At 36.6% G+C, this 21,507-nt stretch overlaps 1 protein-coding gene across 1 annotated transcript; it reads left to right on the top strand.

Moving 5' to 3' along the window:
• Nucleotides 1–21,098, top strand: LOC121430572 (eukaryotic translation initiation factor 3 subunit H-B-like). The gene is made up of 8 exons (XM_041627892.1): nt 1–14; nt 4,187–4,301; nt 8,968–9,124; nt 12,017–12,184; nt 13,300–13,399; nt 15,722–15,868; nt 17,427–17,562; nt 18,787–21,098. Exons 1-8 carry the CDS (start codon nt 1–3, stop codon nt 19,003–19,005), a joined length of 1,056 nt encoding a protein of 351 aa, XP_041483826.1. The 3' UTR covers nt 19,006–21,098.
• The last annotated feature ends 409 nt before the right edge of the window (nt 21,099–21,507 follow it).

Raw genomic sequence — 21,507 nt, 5'->3', positions numbered from 1 at the left:
ATGGTGGCCCAGTGGTAGAGCGTCCGCCTCATGAACGGGAGGTCGTGCATGGGTTCGATCCCCGGCCGAGTCATACCAACAGACTTATAAAAATGGGACCTTCTGCCTTCTTGCTTGGCGCTCAGCATTTAGATTGGAGAAGGGTAACATATTATGTTATGCAGGGCCCGCTGGAAGAGCTGTCTGAAGTGGCTACCCTGGGTAAATTATTTATCATTATTATCATTATTATTCACTTATTATCATTATAGTTTTTCAATTATTATTAATATTATTTGTTTAAAGTGTGTTTTGTAAAATTTAAGTTGAGCAAAGTTTTTTTTAAAGTGATTTCTGATTGATAAGATATTTCGCGAGCGAGCGTAGCGATCGAGAATTTGGTCAATGGACCAAATTACTGATAACGGTGCATTTTTCTTGCGAGATGTTGCAAGCGAATCACGGGCTCCAACTTTTGGAAATTTTATGTAATAAGATTAGAAAGTAAACATTCCGATCAGTTTTTGTAATCATGAAAAAAGGATGTGAATCTAACTAAAGAATTAATGCGAGCACGAAGCGCGCTGGAATTTTTGATATACTGACCAAGAAAGGAACCTTTGAAAGACTGATTTAGTGACACATAAATAGGAAACGGGCTACATAACGAAAAATGTGTGTGCGAAGCGCGAGCTGAAAATTTGTTACATTCTAACCAGAAAACTGACATACTAGGTATATTATTTAACCAGGAACAGATCATGACTACCTTATATAAACAATAACGAGCCAAAAATAAGTAATATTCCACCCAGAAAGCTAAACATTTTAAGCATGTTTGTATGAATAGGACGAGTATCTTACTAAACAATTATTGATGCGAGCGCGAAGCGCGCCAGAGCCAGGAAATTGTGACTTACTCACCTAAAAAATTGACATTATACGCACTTTTTGTAATTAACCAGGAACAGAATGATTAGCCCACCTTAAAGGACAAGTCCACCACAGAAAAATGTTGATTTAGATAAATAGATAAAAATCAAACTAGCATAGGCCCTAATGCTGAAAATTTCATCAAAATCGGATGTAAAATAAGAAAGTTATGGCATTTTGAAGTTTCGCTTATTTTTCAAAAAACAGTAATATGCACAACATTACTCAGTGAAATACAAATGAGTCAGTTAATGATGTCCATCACTCATTATTTCTTTTGTTTTTATTGTTTGAATTATACAATATTTCATTTTTTACATATTTGACAATTAGGACCAACTTGACAACCATATAGTATCAAACAATGCTCACTCCACATTCAGGGAGGTATCAATCATTGTTTCACTTGACAATGAGAAGAAAATTAGAATATTTCGCATTTCATATAATAAAATACAAAAGAAATAGTGAGTTGATGACGTCATCAGTCTCCTCATTTGCATACCAACCTGGATGTGCATAAAACTGTTTTGTGAAATTAAGCGAAACTTTAAAATTTCATAACTTTCTTATATTACATCCGATTTTGATCAAATTTTCAGCGTTATGCTAGTTTGATTTTCTTCTGTTTATTCAAATTAATATTGGACTTGACCTTTAAAAAACAATAATTAAAGCGAGCGCGAAACACGAGCCAAAACTTTCTGAAAACTGGACATTTTATACATTTAGTAACCATGAGCAGGACAAATACCTTAAACTAAACAAAGAAAATTCATTGCGAGCGCGAAGCGCGAGCCAAAAACAATGTGATTTTCTAGTTAATGTATACGCTTTACTTAAGGATAGGCACATCAAGTTCATTTTTTATAAAAGAGCACATTTCATTTTGAAGAAAGGGCATTTTCCCCATGCATACATTTGGTTTGTTTTAGTTTGTTTTTCTAGTTTTAAAGATATTACATGCCTATACACTGAATACTATTTAGTCATGTACTTGAAACAAAGGAGACCCTATAGCCTTAAAAATTAAGCCCTGCTCAGTTTTCAGGGGTGATCTCCTTGTGTTTCGTTCACGTACCTTTTTGCTGTGTTTTTTTTCTACTGTAACAATGCATCGGCGGATCCAGGGGGGGTGCGCAGGGTGCGCGCGCCCCCCCTAATATTTGAGCGGCGCCGAAGGCGCCGCTCAAAATAAAAAAAAAAGTAAAAGAAAGGAAAGGCGCCGCTTGAAAAATTAAAAAATAAAGGAAAGAAAGGGAAAAGGCGCTGCTTTAAAAAAAATTATACACTGATATAACATTAGCAACAGTAAAGGAAAGACTATCCCCAGCAAAGCGTAATCATATCATCTTCCTTATTTTTTCTTTAAACTACCCTTTTCCCAACAACTTCGCCGGTAGCAGTGCGCTGCCTGCATATAAACTGGCGCCAATCAAGAATAATCAGCGCCACCTTAATCTAAATCGGCGCCGGACAAGAATAATCAGCGCTAGTTATAAATCGGCGCCAGTCAAGAAAAATCGGCACTGCCAGAGTCTTAACCGGCGCCGATCAAGGATAATTAGCGCCACCTAAATCTAAATCGACGCTGGACAAGAACAATCGGCGTCATCTGGTTATAACTTCGGCGCCAGTCGATTATGGATTGCCGCTGCCTGAATCTTACGTAACGTCGGTAAAAATAATCAGTACTACTTGTTTAAATCGGCGCCGGTCAAGACAAATCGGCGCTGCCTTTGTCTTAACCGGCGCCACCTAAATTTAAATCGGCGCCGGTCAAGAATGATCAGCGTCCCCTGATTTCAATAAATAAGCGCCGGTAGAATAATGAAGAAGGGCCTATTGCTAACCAAATCTAGATCGGCGCCGCGGTCAAGAATGATCGTTTTGCCCTCCCCCATCAATTCCGCATGTGCAAAAACAATAAGATGGTAATGTTACACAGAAATCAGCAAACGAGATTGAGCTACACAACTCGTTCTTTATTAAAAATCGTGCTCAAATTATCCGCTTTTCAGATTGGAACATAAAAATTTTCAGCTCGCGCTTCGCGCTCGCATCATTTCTGTAGCAAAACCCCATACTTTTCATGATTAAATAGGTGAATAGAATGTCCCGTTTTTAGTTCTGACCCTCAAAAGAACTCCCGCTTCAATTTGCAATAATCTTTTGTTGGATATAATCTTGTTCTTTATTAAAACGTACATTAAACTGTAATGTTTTCAGATCGAAATATCAAAATTTTAAGCTCGCGCTTCGCGCTCACATTTTTTTTAGATACCCATCTTAATCATTGGTACCAAGAATGCTTAGAATATCAAGCTTTCTGGTCAGAATATAAGTAAATTTCAGCTCGCCCTCGGCACTCGCATTATCTGTGTAGTGAGATATGTATCCTCCTCATGAGTTACTACAAACAGTCCTAAACAGGCACCTTTTTCCTGTTTTCAGGTCAGTATACTTTAAAAATTTCAGCTCGCGCTTCGCGCTCGCATTAATTTGTCGGTGAAATATGTGTTTCTATCTCATGAGTCATATATATCTATATGATATGAGTCATATATATATATATATATATATATATATATATATATATATATATATATATATATATATATATATGCATGTGTGTGTGTGCGTGTTTTGACAGGGTCAGGCATTACCCCTTTTTCTTTTTCAACATTTTCTTTTATGGCGCCGGTGAAGTGCAAAAATATGTGCGCCGCTCGGCAGTGCGCCCCCCCTTTCGCCAAAAGCTGGATCCGCCTATGCAATGGGTAATTGATTTGCATTTGAATGTGAAATCACACTTGTAAGGCTAATTGTATGTGCAGAAAGAACGACGAATAAATATCTTATCTAATCTTATTTTTCCATTTTGTAAAAGGATATTTTTCCCTACGGCCTGGCCGCGGGAATGTTGAAAGGGGGCACTTGCCCCCCCCCCTGGTTCCGCCGCCCCTGTATCGTATGGTAAAAATCAATGAAATGTCATTTTCTCGGAAAATTGAATATGGTTTCTACTGTACCTTCAGTATGTCAATATCAAAACATTACACACCAGTTTCTAAAAAGAAAGAAAACTCTCATGTACGAAATTTATGCCTTTTATATTGCATAAGTTAACATACGGGACAGCTAGCTGCTCGTTATTATAACTTCACTATCCAAAATGTAAAATTCTAATAACTTCCTTAATTTTAATGGTTTTCCTCAAACCTTAATCATTTTTTTAATATATTTTTTTACAACAAATTTTTCTTCAGTAAAGTTCAGGGTCAACTTCCCCTTTAATTTTAATCGCGATCTGCAAATTGGCAGTTCTCAAAATGGCGACACACAGTACACTCGAGACTCCGGTGGCAAGAGTACAAATCGACGGCTTGGTATGTATTTGTCTTTCTTATTTTGCTTTGTTTTGTTGGTTTTCAATGTACAATACTTTAATTAGTGGAATCGGATCGGTTTTGAACAATTCAGGAGAGTAAAAGTATGTTTTATTAGTCGTTTATTTTGCCGTATGTTTCCGGTGACAGACATGTGTGCGCGTGATGAATCGTGATACTCGTCAGTGGATACTCGTTAGTGGAGGTACCGTGGCCGAGTGGTCTAAGGCGCCTGGCAAAACATGTACATGAAAAAGTCCGGGGTTCGATCCCCGGCCGCGGCACCTATGCCCGTGAGCAAGGCATTTAATCTATAATGCTCTTTTATCCTGCTTTCAAATAAATGGAAATGCTTTTTTTATGCATTATTGGTAACTAGGTGTGAACTTGTTTAAAAAAAAAAAAAAAAAAAAAAACCACCACCACATGCCACACTGGTTGATTTCAAGTAGTTATGTTATGTATGTAGTGCCAGTGCCGGGTGCAGTGGATCGTATCACCGAGCACTTCACATGAACTCAATCATATCAAACACATGAAATCAAAGAAAGAAAGGAAGAAAAATGGGGAAAAAGGGAAGGAATAAAGGAAATAGCAAAAAGGAAAGAACAATTAAGGAAAAAGAGAAGGAAAGAAGAAAATAAAGAATGAAAGAAAGGATGAAACTTTAGTGTAAGGAAAGCATGAACTTGAAGTAAAGAGAGAGAGAAAAAAAGAAAATAATGGAAGAAGGAAGGAAGGAAAGAAAGAACAAAAAGAGAAAGGAGAGGAAGGAAGGAAAAAGGAAGCAAAGAAAAAATTAAAAGGAAAGAAAAAATGAAGAAATTAAAAAAAGGAGGAAAGTCCATGTAAGAAAATGAAGAAAAAGAATGAACAGAGAAAAAAAATCAGTAAAGAAAGCTAGGAGAGATTGAAAAGAAAGATAGATGGAACAAAAAAAAGGCAAGCGGGAAAGATAGAAGAAAGAAGAAGAAAGGATATGAAAGAATGAAAAAAAAATAAAGAAAGGAAGGAAGGTAGCAAGGAAGGTACCGTAAGGGCACTAGTATTCAACCCGTTTGGAGAGTTTCCTCAAATATATAGAAACATAGAATTTACCTGAATTTCAGACCCGTCTTATTTCTAAGAGCAAATGCTGGTTATTCTTTTTCCGTTATTTTTTTCTTCAACCAGTCGACTGTGTGCGCGGGCGATCGAATTATACGGCGACGGTTTTTTGCACTAGTATTCAACCCATCTGCACTAGTATTCAACCTAGCGATGAAAGATGGTCCTGTCTCTCAATCTGCCCTTGTCCCATCCGACTATGGACTAGACCATTTGAGATGAGACCAAACAGGGAATTAATCAAAGCCAGAGACTTACATAGATCTAGATCTAATTTACCAATATAAACCCTTTTGAGATTTGCTATCTATCCTCACTAGGTTGAATACTAGTGCAATTCAGTGCAAAAGGCCATCAGCGCATAATTCGATCCTACGCGCATACAGTCGACAGATTGATAAAGAAAATACCGACAACAGATTACCCTGGAAATAACAAAGGTATGAAATTAAGATAGTTTCCATATTTCTAAATATTTTTGGAAATATGTCAAAATCTTTGAATTATGCCGGGTTGAATACTAGTGCCCTTACGGTAAGAAGGAAGAAAAAGAACGAAAGAGCAAGAAAGGTCAAACTTGAAACAAAACAAAAAATGCACAATCATCTTACAAAAATCCTGCTGATAATATTTGTTTAAAATATATATTTTTAAAATTGTTAGAAAATAGAAATGAATAAAATTTCACAGAGAAACATTGACCAACTTAAATATAAAATGAATCATCGTGGCTTCATGGACTTGCATGCATTTTTCTTCCCACACTGATCACAACAATACTCAAAACAACGGCTGAAACTCGTTATGAAAACTCAATAACTTGCTCCTCCGATCACATCACCAAATCAGTAATCTGAGAATCCAAATAAGTATAAAAATTTCCCGCCGATTTGGTGATTATTTTGTTGGAAAAACTATGTGAGCTTGTTCACTTTGATTCGGAGTTTGATCGGGGATAGTACAAGTGTGCACAGCAGCATGGAGATCCATGCATGCCTGCCACACAGGCGGGAGGCTGGGCGCACCAGCCTCATGTATGTATGCTGGCTGTGTGTGTGTGTTTTTGTGTGTAGATCACAAAAATGCAGAGATACCAATTACCAAGTTCAAAGATCAACTATACGTGAGATTTTCTGTGAATCTGAGTGAGATCACAGACATTGTGTACAATGTATATGGGGATAGGCTGTGATAGTTGCATGAGACAGAGATTTGAGGGGATGAACAAGAGTCCAAAATGCTTGAGTCTCATGCATAATGCGTGAGACTTGGTAGCTCTGAAAATGTCGCAAAATGGCTTGCATTTTGAATTGGGGGAAGTTATTAACTTTGTTTTTTTCTCTCTCTCTTCTGTATTTTTGCATGTGAATTATGGGGAAACTTTGCCCGATTCGGGCAAGTAGTTTTTGTCTTTACTTCAAAACACTTGCCCGACTCCAACTTTTACTTGCCCCCGGCAATCGGGCAAGCGCTTATGTCGCACCCTGACTAACATGTGCTTACTCTCCAGGGGGCTAGGGATTGCATTCAATTTATGTGCGTGTAGACCTACTGCAAAAAAGAATGGAAATATTTTCCCCCGAGATTTCTACTTTCCTTCTAAAACTAAAAAGATCTAGGCGTAGCCCTAATGTAAATGGGATAAAACTTTATTTCCAACATTCATATTCTTGATTTCATTTTTTCAATAAAGAAAATCATTTAAAAACTAGAAGAATATTATTAAAAGATGGGGAGAAGCTGCTACGATGTTTACGTCGCCATCTTGTTTCTTATTGTTCTTCGCCAAGCTACAGTTCATGACGCATATCTTGAGATAATTTATGGGTCTGTTTTTTAAAAGACAAGTCCACCCCAATGAAAACTTGATTTGAATAAAAAGAGAAAAATTCAACAAGCACAACACTGAAAATTTCATCAAAATCGGATGTAAAATAAGAAAGTTATGGCATTTTAAAGTTTCGCTTATTTTCAACAAAATAGTTATATGAACGAGCCAGTTACATCCAAATGAGAGAGTTGATGACATCACTCACTCTTTCTTTTGTATTTTATTATATGAAATATTTTTATTTTCTCGTCATTGTCATGTAAAATGAAGTTTAATTCCTCCCTAAACATGTGGAATTCCATTATTTTAACATTTTGTGCTTCAGGCAAGGAGGTCCTAATTGTCAAATTCGTAAAAATTGAAATATTGTATAATTCAAACAATAAAAATAGTGAGTGAGTGACATCATCGACTCTCTCATTTTGGATGTAACTGGCTCGTTCATAACTATTTTGTTGAAAATAAGCGAAACTTTGAAATGTCATAACTTTCTTATTTTACATCCGATTTTGATGAAATTTTCAGCATTGTGCTTGTCTTATTTTTCTCTGTTGATTCAAATCAACATTTTTCTGAGGTGGACTTGACCTTTAAAGCCTGTGTATAGCTTTGGTAAAGGGTCAATAATGTGATTGATAATCGAATATCATCTAATATGACAGTCTTACTGAAGCGTAGAGACCGTTAGATATTTTTCCAACTGCACTTCTCTGAGAAAATTTCAAATATTCAAATCTTGGATATATAGCGCCCTCTCTCGGCGATGCTTGTTTTAAATTAAAAAAATGGGCATTCAAGCACTTATCTTATAAATTTAGTGATTAGATATCCAAAAGTTACAGACAAAGAACATATCTTGAAAGTTTCAGCCCATTCCATGATTTGGAATAGGATTTAATTGAAAGACAAAAACACACAGATATTTTAATTTGATCGGGTGACCCGATCAAGTTAAATTTCCATGTAAAATCGCAAAATTTATCCTGTGAAACACATTTTCATTTCATATCCTCCACATCATAACTGTTATAGGGCATATCCATTCATATTAGCTAGCAATGAATTGGAATAGTGATAGGTACATTTTGGAGGATTTACCAAAACTATCCACAAGCTTTAAAGATGATGAAGTAAATAATAAACTTAAGTTTTACATGTTTTGCAAATGCAAAATTAAAGTGAATAATTAGGGATGAATACCTTTCTGAATCTTCATCATGTTTACTGGGTTCATGATCTTTGGTGGCAGAGCTCCTCTAGTTCAAATGTATTTTGACTTTCTCACTTTACTTAAAGATAAATTCCAGTATTGGTAACGATCTCAAAATGACTTTTTACAGAATCTAATATAATGACCACCCAAGTGTCTGTTTGTATGAATAAAAATTATGTGCCAAAGGATTCTGGGAGAAATTGTGTAATTGCTGAGAAATAAGCAAAATAAGCGCGGATTCGGTCACTTCCGTCGGGTCTTTATTCCAGCAATAATAATACACTGTCCCACGTGTGCCTATCTGTGTTGGTGATCTTCAGTGTGAACATTTCTCAGCGTAGATTTCAAGATTTCACAAAGTTCAGTTTATGTAACTGTACCAGATCTAGATCCTCGATGATATACTGACAATTAAGCCTTGTTTTACAGACTTTCTCATGAAATCAGTGTTTACTGCAACTACTGGAATTTCTCTTTAAAGTCTTTATCTCTCTGTTTCTCAATCCTAACTGCAGGTTGTGTTGAAGATCATCAAGCATTGTGAAGAAGAAGGAGGCAGTGATGGAGAGATGGTGCAAGGAGTCCTCCTCGGTCTCGTCCAAGGCGACACGCTAGAGATCACAAATTGTTTTCCGTTCCCAAAGCAAGCAGATGAGGAAGATTTTGATGAAAGTAAGTACAGCAAGTTCCCCCAAGTGTGTGCAAGTCCCCCTTGTCTGCGCACATGTGTATCTGCGCGATTCTAGTAAAAGAAGATACGAACACAGACTTTGCACATGCAATACATAGACAGATATTCATTTTAAAAATCTGACTTAAAATGGTGGTAAAATAATGAATTCAGGGCATTTAATACAACAACCTCAAAATGCAGCCTTTCTCATCAAAATCCCCAAATCGTGCAAAGTGAATGGGTGTGCAGACATGGGGTATCGTTTTTTTTTTAATCTTAAAATGACTGCCCAAGGTTTTTTCCAAGAAAATCCTACATTTCTTTCATATTTCTATGAGATATTTGGTACACTTACTCAAAATAATATTAGTAACATTATTAACTCAAAGATTTTGTGAAATAAAAAGAAATTCATGTTAAATCTTAATCCATATCGTTAGGTGCACAGACTTGGGACCACCATCATACTTTGGAGTTTGGAGCTTATTCTGTTGAAACTTTACTGGGAGCATTTCACATGAAACAAATAGTCAGTGATTGTCACTGACAACTGTAAGCTATTCAGAATCCTTGCATCTGATGGGCTCATAACAAACAAATTAGTTAAGGCAGGCAGGATATTCTCTCAATTTAAATAGGAATTCTGATCCTTCGGAAAAAAAAATTTTATTTATATTTTTTACTTGAAAGTTGAAATCCTTTTCCCTAGAACATTATCATGCTGTCTTTTACTGCTTTTTATAAATTCAAATGATAAAACTATCATGCAGACCTTGAAAAATCACTTTCGATTTCTTTACTATGCAAGAGCTTGCAACCCCAATGGGGTCACCTCGGACTTCTGTGATGACTAGCAACCCTTGGCTATTTTTCAGATTTTTTTTTAGAGAGGAATATTATGCCTGTTAGGGAAAAAAGCTGACAAGATACTTCATGATAAAACTACCCTTTTGAAATAAAATATTTGTCATTCATCTTTCTTCACTCTTTATCAATTTTCATTATTTTTCTTTCATTCTTAATGTGATATTTGTTATAGATTACTCAGGGCTCCACACTATCCCTTTTTTTCTACTGGTCCAACCTGTCCATGTGGATCCAGTAGATACCCAGTTATTCCATTTTTGACTGGTCCAAACCTAAAATTGTAATACTGGTCCCCAGAAATAAAGTAAAATGTTTAAAAAATTGAGTTTTGCTACTTTTATTGCTTTTATTGCCCCCACCCCAAACTAAAACCATACAGAGAAACGGAACACTATTCATGAGAGCTATTTCTCAATTTCAGGGAGCTATTATGATAATTTACAAAAGAGGAGACAATATAAATTGTATCAGTTTGCTATATTTTTACTGGTCATGTCGGACTAGTAAATCTGGCTATTTCTGAAAATTAACTGGCCAGACAGCAAATTTTACTGGTCGGGACTGTCGGACCGGTGTCATGCACTGGATTACTGATTCTTCATTCATATCTCTTCAACGCTTATTTTAGTCTAGGGACACTGAATGTTCATTCCTAAATATCCATTTGTTGATCCTTCCATGAGGCATTATGCTACCCCAAAATTGAATAAATAAGTACTGAATGTCTTGTGACACACAAAAGTGGGCAAGACACATTTGGGCCATCACAACATTACCCTACATGTAGATGATAAACATTTTCAAAGAAATAACAAAAGTTAAATGTGTGTTGCTACATGTATTTAGGGGACTGCTGTAGCCAGGTCCGATGTAGCCATGTTCACATCCTCGGGCTCGAGGAAAGGAGATGAGCACTGCCTTACATACCAGATAGGACATACATGTAGCCTTTAATATATAGACGGAGGCTGCAGCTTTATCCTTGCCTTTATTGACTCTGGGCCATGTTGCATAAAAGCAATGGTAATTTGCATGGAATCCTTGATTCTGATTGGCTGTTAATCATTGTTACCATGGTAGTTGCCATTGGATGGCAAAGTTACCATAATAGCAACTTTTATACAGTTACGGGGCCCTGATGCTGTTACGTTAAACGTCAGCGGTATGTCTGGTGCAGAAGACTACAAACTGACTGTGAGGACCCCACTGCATATACACTCCAGTCGTGCGTACATTGGTGTTTTCTTTTATCAAAGAATGTCCGCTGGCAGTTCTGTTGTTACGAAAACCTGCACCAAATCCTGGTCAATAACAGAAAATGGGAGCTACATGTAATGCAACACTGGAGTGAATAGGCAGTGGCTGCTTCTTAGCTGCAGTTTGCTGTATTCTGCATTGATTACTGAAGTTTCAAGTAGAATCCTTAAGAGAGAAACAACAGCTCCACTCTCTGTCTAGATTGTCGGCCAGATAGTACAGGAATAGGGCAATTCCATGCTAGAAAAAAATCAGCCATTTTCATTACATTTTTCAACCCTGCTGTCCAAACAAACAAGGAACTTCAACTTATTTTGTGGTAATGATAAAGTACTACTGGGTTGTTATGTGAAAAACAACAAAAATATCCTGTTCAATGTTGAATTAGAGGTAAAAATGTTGCGTGTCATACAGGACATTTCTGAGTCCCATACGACACAACATTTTCACCTTTAATTCACATTTTTTGTTGGTTATCAGTTTTTCACATAACTACCCAGTACCCACTGTATCTTTATCATTGACAAAAAAAAAAAATTATTGCTCAAGCCTTCAGCTTAGAAAGTGAAAATTGCTTTCAAAATGTCCCGTACGGCATGTATGGAATCGCCCAATAGCTGTATCGTCATAAAATTACCCTAAAACTAAGTGGTCCTTTTATTTATTCAAACCCATAGAAAATTAACAGTTCAGTAGTCAACAGTTATTAATTCAATGATTTTTAAATCATTTACCATCTTTTCTACTCTTTTTATCCCTTCATTTAGTCCAATATCAGATGGAAATGATGAGGAATTTACGGCACGTGAACATCGATCATCTCCACGTTGGGTGGTACCAGTCAACAAAATATGGCACATTCCTCACCAAGGCACTGCTAGATTCACAGTACAACTACCAACACTCCATCGAAGAATCAGTTGTCCTAATTTATGGTAGGTCACATAAACATTTTGAAGGCTTATTTTGCTGTCTTGTGTTCGACAACATTCGGATATGAATCAAAGGGAGGATAACGAGATATCTGACCAGCATATATCTTATGCAATGCAACTACATTTGGCATATGATAAAATCATTTCCTGATTTTCCGTGGCCTGACAGTTTCCGGAGGCGAAGCAGTCTTGGCTGACGGATTTCTCGCTAATACACCGGGGGTTGTTTCACAAAGATTTAGGTATGCCGATGTGTATAAGGTATGCAACGCTCAATCTCATTGATTAATATGCAGTAGCGCGCGTCCTCTTGGCATGATCTGAGCAATGCGGTCATTCTTTTTATAACACACGCAACTACATGTAGTCATTTGTAAGTGCGACTCTTAAGTCATACTTAAATCTTTGTGAAACATCCCCCAGGTTTCTATTTCATGAAAAGTGGACATAAGAGCAACCATGTGTCCTTAAACATCCTGTGAGAGTTTCAGGTCAAAGGTCATTTAAAGGTCAATGAACTGGCCGTGTTGGGAATTTGTGTTGAATTGGCATCGTAACTTAAAAAGTTTATGGATCTAACACATGAAACATCAACGTAAGGGTAATCAAGTATGAATGATTGTTTTGCACATGTCTTAGGTCACATGATCATGGTCTTAGGTCACATGATCATGGTCTAAGGTCATTTTAGGTCAATGGAAGTAATATTATCGTATTAGTGTTTTCTTCTATGAATAATTTTTCATTAGCTGTTTTCAAAGGCAGCACTGCTGCTATATCGAATTGCATGAAGCAGGCGAGACTGGCAGAGGCGTTCCACTTGAAGCTAATTTTTCATGTTATCATAACATATTATATAAACTGGGTATGGTATGATGTGGTTGCAGGAATTGTGCTGCCGTCACTTGATCATCAGAACACTGAAATTGGAAAACCGTAACCGGAAAATGAACACATTGGTTAGATTTCAGTGTACTGGCATGACAGATTCAGACCTATGATATTCTGCTTGGTATGTCAGAAGAACGTTTCCTCACTTGCTTTATTCATATTTTATGTGGTAGTAGTGGATTTCAAGACATAACCTTAGCCTCTCTGTGTTTTGTTCCTTACAGATCCTGTCAAGACGTCAAAGTCCAGTCTGAGTCTGAAAGCTTATAGGTTAACAGAACAGGCAATGAGTGTATCACAGGATATGGAATTCACATTAGAGAGGTGAGAAGATAATGAAACTACGGACTAGTAAAAAAAAACTAGTCAAAACATTTAAAAAAACGCTGTGAAAGTCTACATGTGGGACTCAATATTGCGCTCCCACATGTAGACTTCCATGTGTGACATCAACTGAAAATGATCTTTCAAAGTTGAGAAAGAAGGGAGTACTCTTCATTTTCATGATAGTTTCAGTCTAAATCCAAAGAATTTCAAGAAAATATGGAAAGTAGATGATCATTTCTGGATGTAAAGATATGAAATGTGAAACTTCAGCAACTTTGAGGGGAGGTTCATTTTTAATTACCCCTACGCTTCCTCGACCAACCAGTTAACCTTATCTGCCTCTTTTGCTGTGTAAACCGTTCACTTTAATTAGGAGTGGGCTATACATGGGTCAAAAATACTTTTTTTGTAATTTCAATATGGGAACATTTTTTTTTTTATTCCTTGTAATGTATCTCAACATGAAATGACAATTTTTTTGTCTTGGGTCCGAGAAAAAAGTGTGCCGGGCCAAAATCCAAAATGGCCGCCAAAACCACCCAAAATCACAGTTATGGCCACAACTTCTTTATTTGGTGGTCTTTTTCTTTGGTTTTGGTGTCTATTCATATGTATTTGGGGGCAGGCAATTTGTTTTTCCTATTATTAATACTTTTAAACCATTATTTGTAGAGTTAAAAGGTAATTGTACCTAAATTTTTCAATTTTTATAGCCTTTTTTCAGCCAAAAAGTAGATTTTATCGTCCTGGGGTTCTTCGATATTAGGTGGTACGAGGTCAACAATAGCAAGCAGCTTCATAGAGCTATATCGCTTTTATTCCTCTGCTATGGGTTTTACGGATATTTGTGAAATATATCTTAAATAAAAAAATGTTAATTATCCATAGTGGCTATACAGTATACAATGTACTGTACATATACTGCACTGCATAAATGCATTGGCCACCATGACAAGGCATGTATAAACTATAGTGTTATACATGTAGAAATGAGCTCTTAGGTTTAGAATTAGATGCCTTAGAAATTGAAGATATGTTTTGTCTCAGAAACTGAGGACATGTTTTGTCAAATATGCTAATTCAGAGGGCGGAGAAAGGTAATTAACCCCACATCATGGCATTTACACTGTAGATATTCTGGGTCCCGTTGCATAAAAATTTACCATTATGTTAACTTAATGGTAACTTACATGGAATCCTTGGTTCTGATTGGCTGTTGATCAACATTACCATGATTATATAGTTACCTGACCCCATAAACATAGGCCAGTTAGACACCACAACCAGGTAAAAAAAAGCCTCCAAATGAAGAAGATATGGCTACATGTAGTGATATGTGATATTTTATGTGAAATTCACGTTGCTGGTTTCATCATGTACATCAGCTGACAAGCAATCAAATTCACAATTCACAATCTAATTTTAAACCTTAAGAGCTTATTTCTATGACACTATAGTTTATATACAGGCCTTGTCATATGTCATGGTGGTCAATGCATGGAAATATGCAGTGTAGTATGTACAGTAACACTACATTGTATACTGTATTGCCCCTATGGATAATTAACATTTTTTTATTTAATAAGATATATTTCACAAATATCCGCAAAACCCACAGTAGAGGAATAAAAGCAATATAGCTCTATGAAGCTGCTTGCTATTGTTGACCTCGTACCATCTAATATCCAAGAACTCCAGGACAATAAAACCTACATTTGTCTGAAAAAAAGGCTATAAAAATTGGAAAATTTAGGTATAATTACCTTTTAACTCTACAAATAATGGTTTAAAAGTGCTAATTATAGGAAAAACAAATTGCCTGCCCCCTAAAACATATGAATAGACACCAAAACCAGAGAAAAAGACCACCAAATAAAGAAGTTGTGGCAAAAACTGTGATTTTGGGTGGTTTGGGCGGCCATTTTGGATTTTGGCCCGGCACACTTTTTTCTCTGACCCGAGACAAAAAATATTGTCATTTCATGTTGAGATAAGGTAAAAAGAACACAAAAAAAATTTTCCCACAGTAAAACCAAAAATCACCCATTCATAGCCAACTCCTACTTTAATAAAGAAAGTGATCTTGATGTACAGCTTAAACTCCTTAACTGTGACTCGTGCTCAGAAATGTTTTGCAAGTTGTCTATGTCCTACTCATTTTTTGTCAACATTCCCAATCAGAATATTCTGATTGGGAAGAAATTATTTTTTTGCACTTGATGACATAAATGCCAACTTCCACACAGTTTAAGATTATCCAATTCAATTAAAGTATTGAATTTACTCTGTGTCTCTTTGCTTCTTTCATTCCCATTATAGCATCAGGAAATCAGGGATAAGTTTTGACAAACTCTTTGAAGAGATCCCCATCGTGATCAAGAATTCTTACTTGGTGAAGACACAGATCTGCGAGATTGAAGGTCTTTCTACGCCTGGTGACGACAACTTCCTTAGCCTCTCCACAGGGTAGGTCAAATTTATGACTCTTTATCGGATCCTGACATGCCTGCACACAATGCATGCACATTCTCCACTCCCTTGGGAACATTCCAACCAGAGTTCCAATACTCAATTGTTAGGCATACTACATATAGGCTTTCGCATCCTACCTGGTACCCATTTAACACCTGGGAGGAGTGGCAAATTATGGATTGCTGCTTTTTCAAAGGATGCGAGGTCGCGGCAGGGATTTGAGCAAACGACCCTCTAATTGTAAGGCGATGCACTATTAATAGAACTATTAATTTCTTATTTTCCATCTGATTTTGGTCAAATTTCTGTGATGGATATACGTAGAGGGACCATAGGAAAAAAAATGTATATGGGAGGTTCTGAGTATCATTTATCATAACTTATTCCTCAAAATTGTATATGTGTACCAACCAGGTAACCTAGCATAAGTTGGCATTCCTGGGGAGCATATCATCAATATTTTTGTCTCGCAAGTTGTCAGATCTGACAGCTTTCGTTGATTTTGATCGGCCAAGAAAGCACTGTAGCTATGGTCACTGTCGGATAAAAGAGGACTTGCAGATTGAACATCCGACAATGAATAATAATATAGGATTTGTATAGTGAACATATCCACCTTGTTATGTGCTCAAGGCACTCCTATATTACCTCGGCTATTCAGATGCTCTTAGCTTTTTGAGGAATTACTTCCTGCCAGTACCCATTTACCTCACCTGGATTGAGTGTGGCACATTGTGGGTAAATTTCTTACTGAAGGAAATCATGCATTGGCTGGGGATTGAACCCATGTCCCTCAGATTGATAGACGAGAGTCTTAATCACTAGACCAAAATGCCCCCACAAGTCCTTTCATGATATGCTCCCCAGAAAACAAATATTCTCTCAGGTCAAAGCAATTTTTTAGATTAGTTTATGCAAAACATGCATTTTATATCTCTTCGAAATAGATATTCTCCCGAGTCAAACAGATTTCTGTGGTTCATGTGCTGTTGTGCTCAAAAGTTAGTGAACCCCTACCACAAAATGCTCCTTCATGTTCAGTGTTGAATGTAGATAACAACACTACAATGTTCGGCGAGCCCAGAGAAACGAAACCTTATTCACTGTGTGGAGCATTGTGGCCCAGTGGATAAGTCTTCTGACTTTGAAACAGAGGGTCGTGGGTTCGAATCCCAGCCATGGTGTAATTTCCTTCAGCAAGAAATTTATCCACATTGTGCTGCACTCGACCCAGGTGAGGTGAATGGGTACCGGCAGGATTAATTCCTTGAATGCATGAGCGCTGAAAGGCAGCTCGAGCTAAAGCCGGGGTAATAATAATAATAACAACGCGCCTCGGAATAGAATATTTCTAGATAGATGGCGCTACATGTATATAAATGCCTATTATTATTATATTTTATCACCTGACTTCTCAATTAAATATTTAAAACATAAGTAAAACTTCAACACTTAATTCATTCTCTGTTGGGATTCACTAACTTTTCAGCACCACTGTAGATTAAACTAAGGCAAAATTTACCTATAGTTTTGAAATTTGATTCGATTTCAGGACCCTTCTTGAGAAGAACGTGGAACTACTTATGGATCAGGTGGACGAGCTGTGGCAGGACACCAATAAATTTGTCACCTATCAGCGTAATATGGCCAAGACCAACGCAGCCAGACAACAACACATACACAAAAGGGTAAGGTGTCCTTTCCTTCTCGTCCAGACTTTCATTTTTCAAACTTGGGTGTGTTAATAGGGTAACAACTAACAAAATGTGATGTAGGCAATTTCCTTTTTTTTGTGCATTTGAGCATTTTCATGATCTTATTTCCAGTTCAGATATTGCTTGTTTTTATCATCAGTACGTTTGGTCCCAATTTGATATAATTCTCTTGCGTGCCCTCGCAAGTCACGATATTTCTGGTTATTTTCATAAGTGGGTGAGACACAAAATTGCTTTTGCCTTGTTTAACTTGGGTGTGTTAATAGGGTAACAACTAACAAAATGTGATGTCGGCAATTTTCTTTTTGTGCACTTAAACATTTTTATGACCATATTTATAGTTAAGATATTGCTCTTTTTTCATCATCAGTACGTTTGGTCCCAATTGGATTGATGATGGGACTTGGAGAGCGTCTAATCAATATTTTTGTCTGACAAGTTGTCAGATCCAACAACTTTCCTTGATTTTGATTGGCTGGAATCGCAGTTCTTATAGTAACTGTCAGATACACATGCATCATATTTTGTATCCAATTATTTTTAAAAGATTTTTTATGTTTTCAAGGGGGATCCACACTGATCAAGCATTGCTTTTATTGGACAGCCTCATTTCCATTTGCTCTTATATTTTTATACTGCTTTTCTTTATAATGTCAATCCTTAAATTTGTATGAATTTATATTACTTTGTATCATGTTTGAATGGAAATGAATAAAGAATTGAATTGAATTAATAATCCAACAAATCCTCTAGTGAAACTCCCCAAGCCTTTTTTTTCAAGATTTCTTTTTATTTCTCAACTCATTCCATACATATCACATGCACAGATACATTGTAATAAAAAAATAGCATACATTTCAAGCAAATTTGAATAAATGGTTCATTTGTATACAAAATATACAATTTTTTCCATACATGTTCATCAAATTACGTTTTAGAGCAATAATTCTCTCAGTTGTTTCAATTTTTACCAAACCAAGCAGAAAATGAGCAAAAGTGGGCTTGATATTCCTTGTTTTTTCATGAATAAAAAGAAATATTTTTCAAACAGCAGAATAATATTGGTAAGATGAAAGTTATTGAGGGTTATAATTCCAAAACAAATTTCAATTTCCCCAAGCGTTGATATAATTCACTCTTTGACTACCACAATGATATTTTTAAAGGGTTTTCAATATTTCATCACTTCCATCACAGAACCAGGAAAATGCAGCCAGGGAGGCGAGAGGAGAAGCCCCTCTGCCTGATGAAGATCTAACCAAGATGTTCAAAGCCCCCACCATGCCTGCACGTCTAGACACCATGCTTCTGGCTGGTCAGATGAAGAACTACTGCACGGAGATCAAGCGCCTCTCGTCCCAGAGCTTCGGCAAGCTATTCATGGCCGACGCACTTCAACCAAAACCCTCTTCGTGAGAAAAAGAGTCCCTTTTCTTCACTTTTCACCATGTCCCAGTGTCTGTCCCCTGATAGCATGAAAGATGGCTTAAAATGGTTTTTAGGAGTTCTGTGTGGAAAACTCACCATCTTCATCCCACAGTTTCTGCAAGCTGTTACCGGCTGACACACTTTAAAGGAAACCTTCTTCATGAGATACCGTTACTTTGCTCCGCTTTTCTTTCTGTTCTTGAACCCTTTCCCTGAAAGAGCAAAAGATACTGTTTCAGGACTTTTGTAAGGAAACCTAGTACTTTTCATTCCCAGAGCTTCAGCAAGCTATTTATGGCTATTGAACTTGATTCAACGGCTTCGTTATGAGATACAGTCCTTCTTTTCTATTTTTTCCCTGAGTCAATACCCCCACCCCCTGATTGGGGCAAAAGATACTGTGCCAGGACTCTTGTAAGGAAACCTAGCAATTCTCATTGTAAGAATTTCTGGAAGCTGTTTATGGCTGATGCACTCCAACAGAAAACCTTCTTCATGTGAAACTTTTTTCTGCATTTCTAATATTCCTTGACCTTCTTCCTCATAAAGAAAGAATTGTATCTTTTTTCCTGCTATCTCCACTTTCCAGGGCCAAGTTGCATAAAATGTACCATTATTGTAACTTTGCCTTCCTATGATAATTACCATGGTAACAATGCTCATCAGCCAATCAAAATCAAGGATTCCATGAAAGTTACCATTGGATGCAAAGTTACCATAATAGTAACTCTTATGCGATGGGAACCAGAACTCCATGCTCCTGTCTATGTTAGGATGACATATAAATAATGGAAATGGAACTTTTGTAGAATGACCTGGGAGTGACTAGTTCTCCTATATCTTGAACCATATATCTTTTTGCTTATTTGTTTGGGGAAGGTTGGTTTTTCTTTGTGTTTATGTCAATTCATGAAACTTTACTCCAAACCACATTTCTGAGATGCAGAATACTTGCACCGGTCTGGAGAGATCACAGAAAATAATGTTTGAACTTCTACCAACCTTAACAATATTTATGGCAAGCTTTCTCAGGCCTTATAAGTATTGAATGATTTTGATTTTTGAAGGATTGTATTTATTTCATTAAGAAAAATGTGTGACAAACACAGATATTGTCAAATAGGGTCTGGTTATCACACTCTCCTACAATAGGAAGTGTAATTTACTATAAATGAGTAATGTTCAATGAAATTTACATGTCAATGCATTAGCATACCAGGATCAGTGGTTTTCTCTGAATTTGGCATGGAAAAAGATATCAATTTGTGACAGTCCTGTAAATACATTTTACCCCTTGCCTGCAAGAACTGGGTGGTCACTTACAAAACATATTGAAATTACTGAGTACTGTCAGTAGTCATTGGGTTTCTTTTGTGAAAGTAGGCCCTCATACACAGTATCCCATCTGAATCATGTAGACTCTTTGAATTTATGTGATATTGAATTGGCAATTGTCCTACTTCATCTTTCACAACAAATTTCTTATCAATGACAAGTGCTTGAGTTCCAGCAAAGTTGCTCCCAACCAATCCGATTGCAGGGTTTAAGGAGCTTATGACAGTGCCTGGTAGAGTGTCTTTTGTTGTGTTTTTTGTGAAACTGGGCCCATTTATATAAGAACCCATTCAATTGGATGCTATATAAGGAAAAAGTATGAGGGATTCAGGGGAATGTTTCATGGAGCAATATGATGGTAATGTTCACTGACATCTACGATAGGCTATTGAAATCCTTGCACCTGATTGGCTTAGGGGAAATTTGTCATTGAAAGTCATTGGCAAAATCCTTCGTAAAATACTCCCAAGGGGCCTATATTACAAAGTGATGCAAGAGATTGAATTCAAACTCAAACTGATATTGATCTAATTAACTACACAATATGATATCAAATCACAGTTTGAATTTGATTTGAATGTACATGCAGTGCCACCCTTTGTGATGGGGGACCCAAATAATGATCTGTCTTTTGAAATGTGAGAAGTAATCTTCATTGTAGAATGTACCCTGGAATCTTTACAGATTTCAGTCATAGATTAATGTTATTTCAACAAAAATGAATAAAGATATCCATAATAACAATATCTATCTGATTTCACATGCTTATCTTGTGTCCCAATTGATAGAAATGTATGATTTATTCTTTCAATGAAAATCATTCACTATTATGTTGAAGTTTTATTTCTGAGATAAAGAAATTTTGGTTGGAATTTGATGTTTTATATGCTTCTTCATATGCTATATTTTTGTATAAGCTTCATCATACTAATTTCCAGGCAAAAAATGATTTTCATGGGCTTCCTTTTGCAACTTGCTCCCTGAATCTACAACATTGCATAAGCGTTAACATTGCAACAACTGGGGATTTTCCAGGCTCCTTTTTTTTTAGTTTCAGGGGTCTTTTTAGCATTTCAGGGGGTAAAATCACTGAGCCTGGTGTAATTTTTTCTGTTTATGTCATCCTATATCGTGCATTTCATTCAGTTTCATTCT

Source organism: Lytechinus variegatus, chromosome 17, assembly GCF_018143015.1.
Source record: "Lytechinus variegatus isolate NC3 chromosome 17, Lvar_3.0, whole genome shotgun sequence".
Lineage (NCBI taxonomy): Eukaryota > Metazoa > Echinodermata > Echinoidea > Temnopleuroida > Toxopneustidae > Lytechinus > Lytechinus variegatus.
This window is presented reverse-complemented; position numbering and strand designations above follow the sequence as displayed.

Excerpts from the sequence above, each read along its gene's own strand:
- LOC121430572 (XM_041627892.1), top strand. Across the intron at positions 15,869-17,426 it reads TTCCTTAGCCTCTCCACAGG|GACCCTTCTTGAGAAGAACG; the intron begins GTAGGTCAAATT and ends ATTCGATTTCAG. Across the intron at positions 17,563-18,786 it reads AACAACACATACACAAAAGG|AACCAGGAAAATGCAGCCAG; the intron begins GTAAGGTGTCCT and ends CTTCCATCACAG.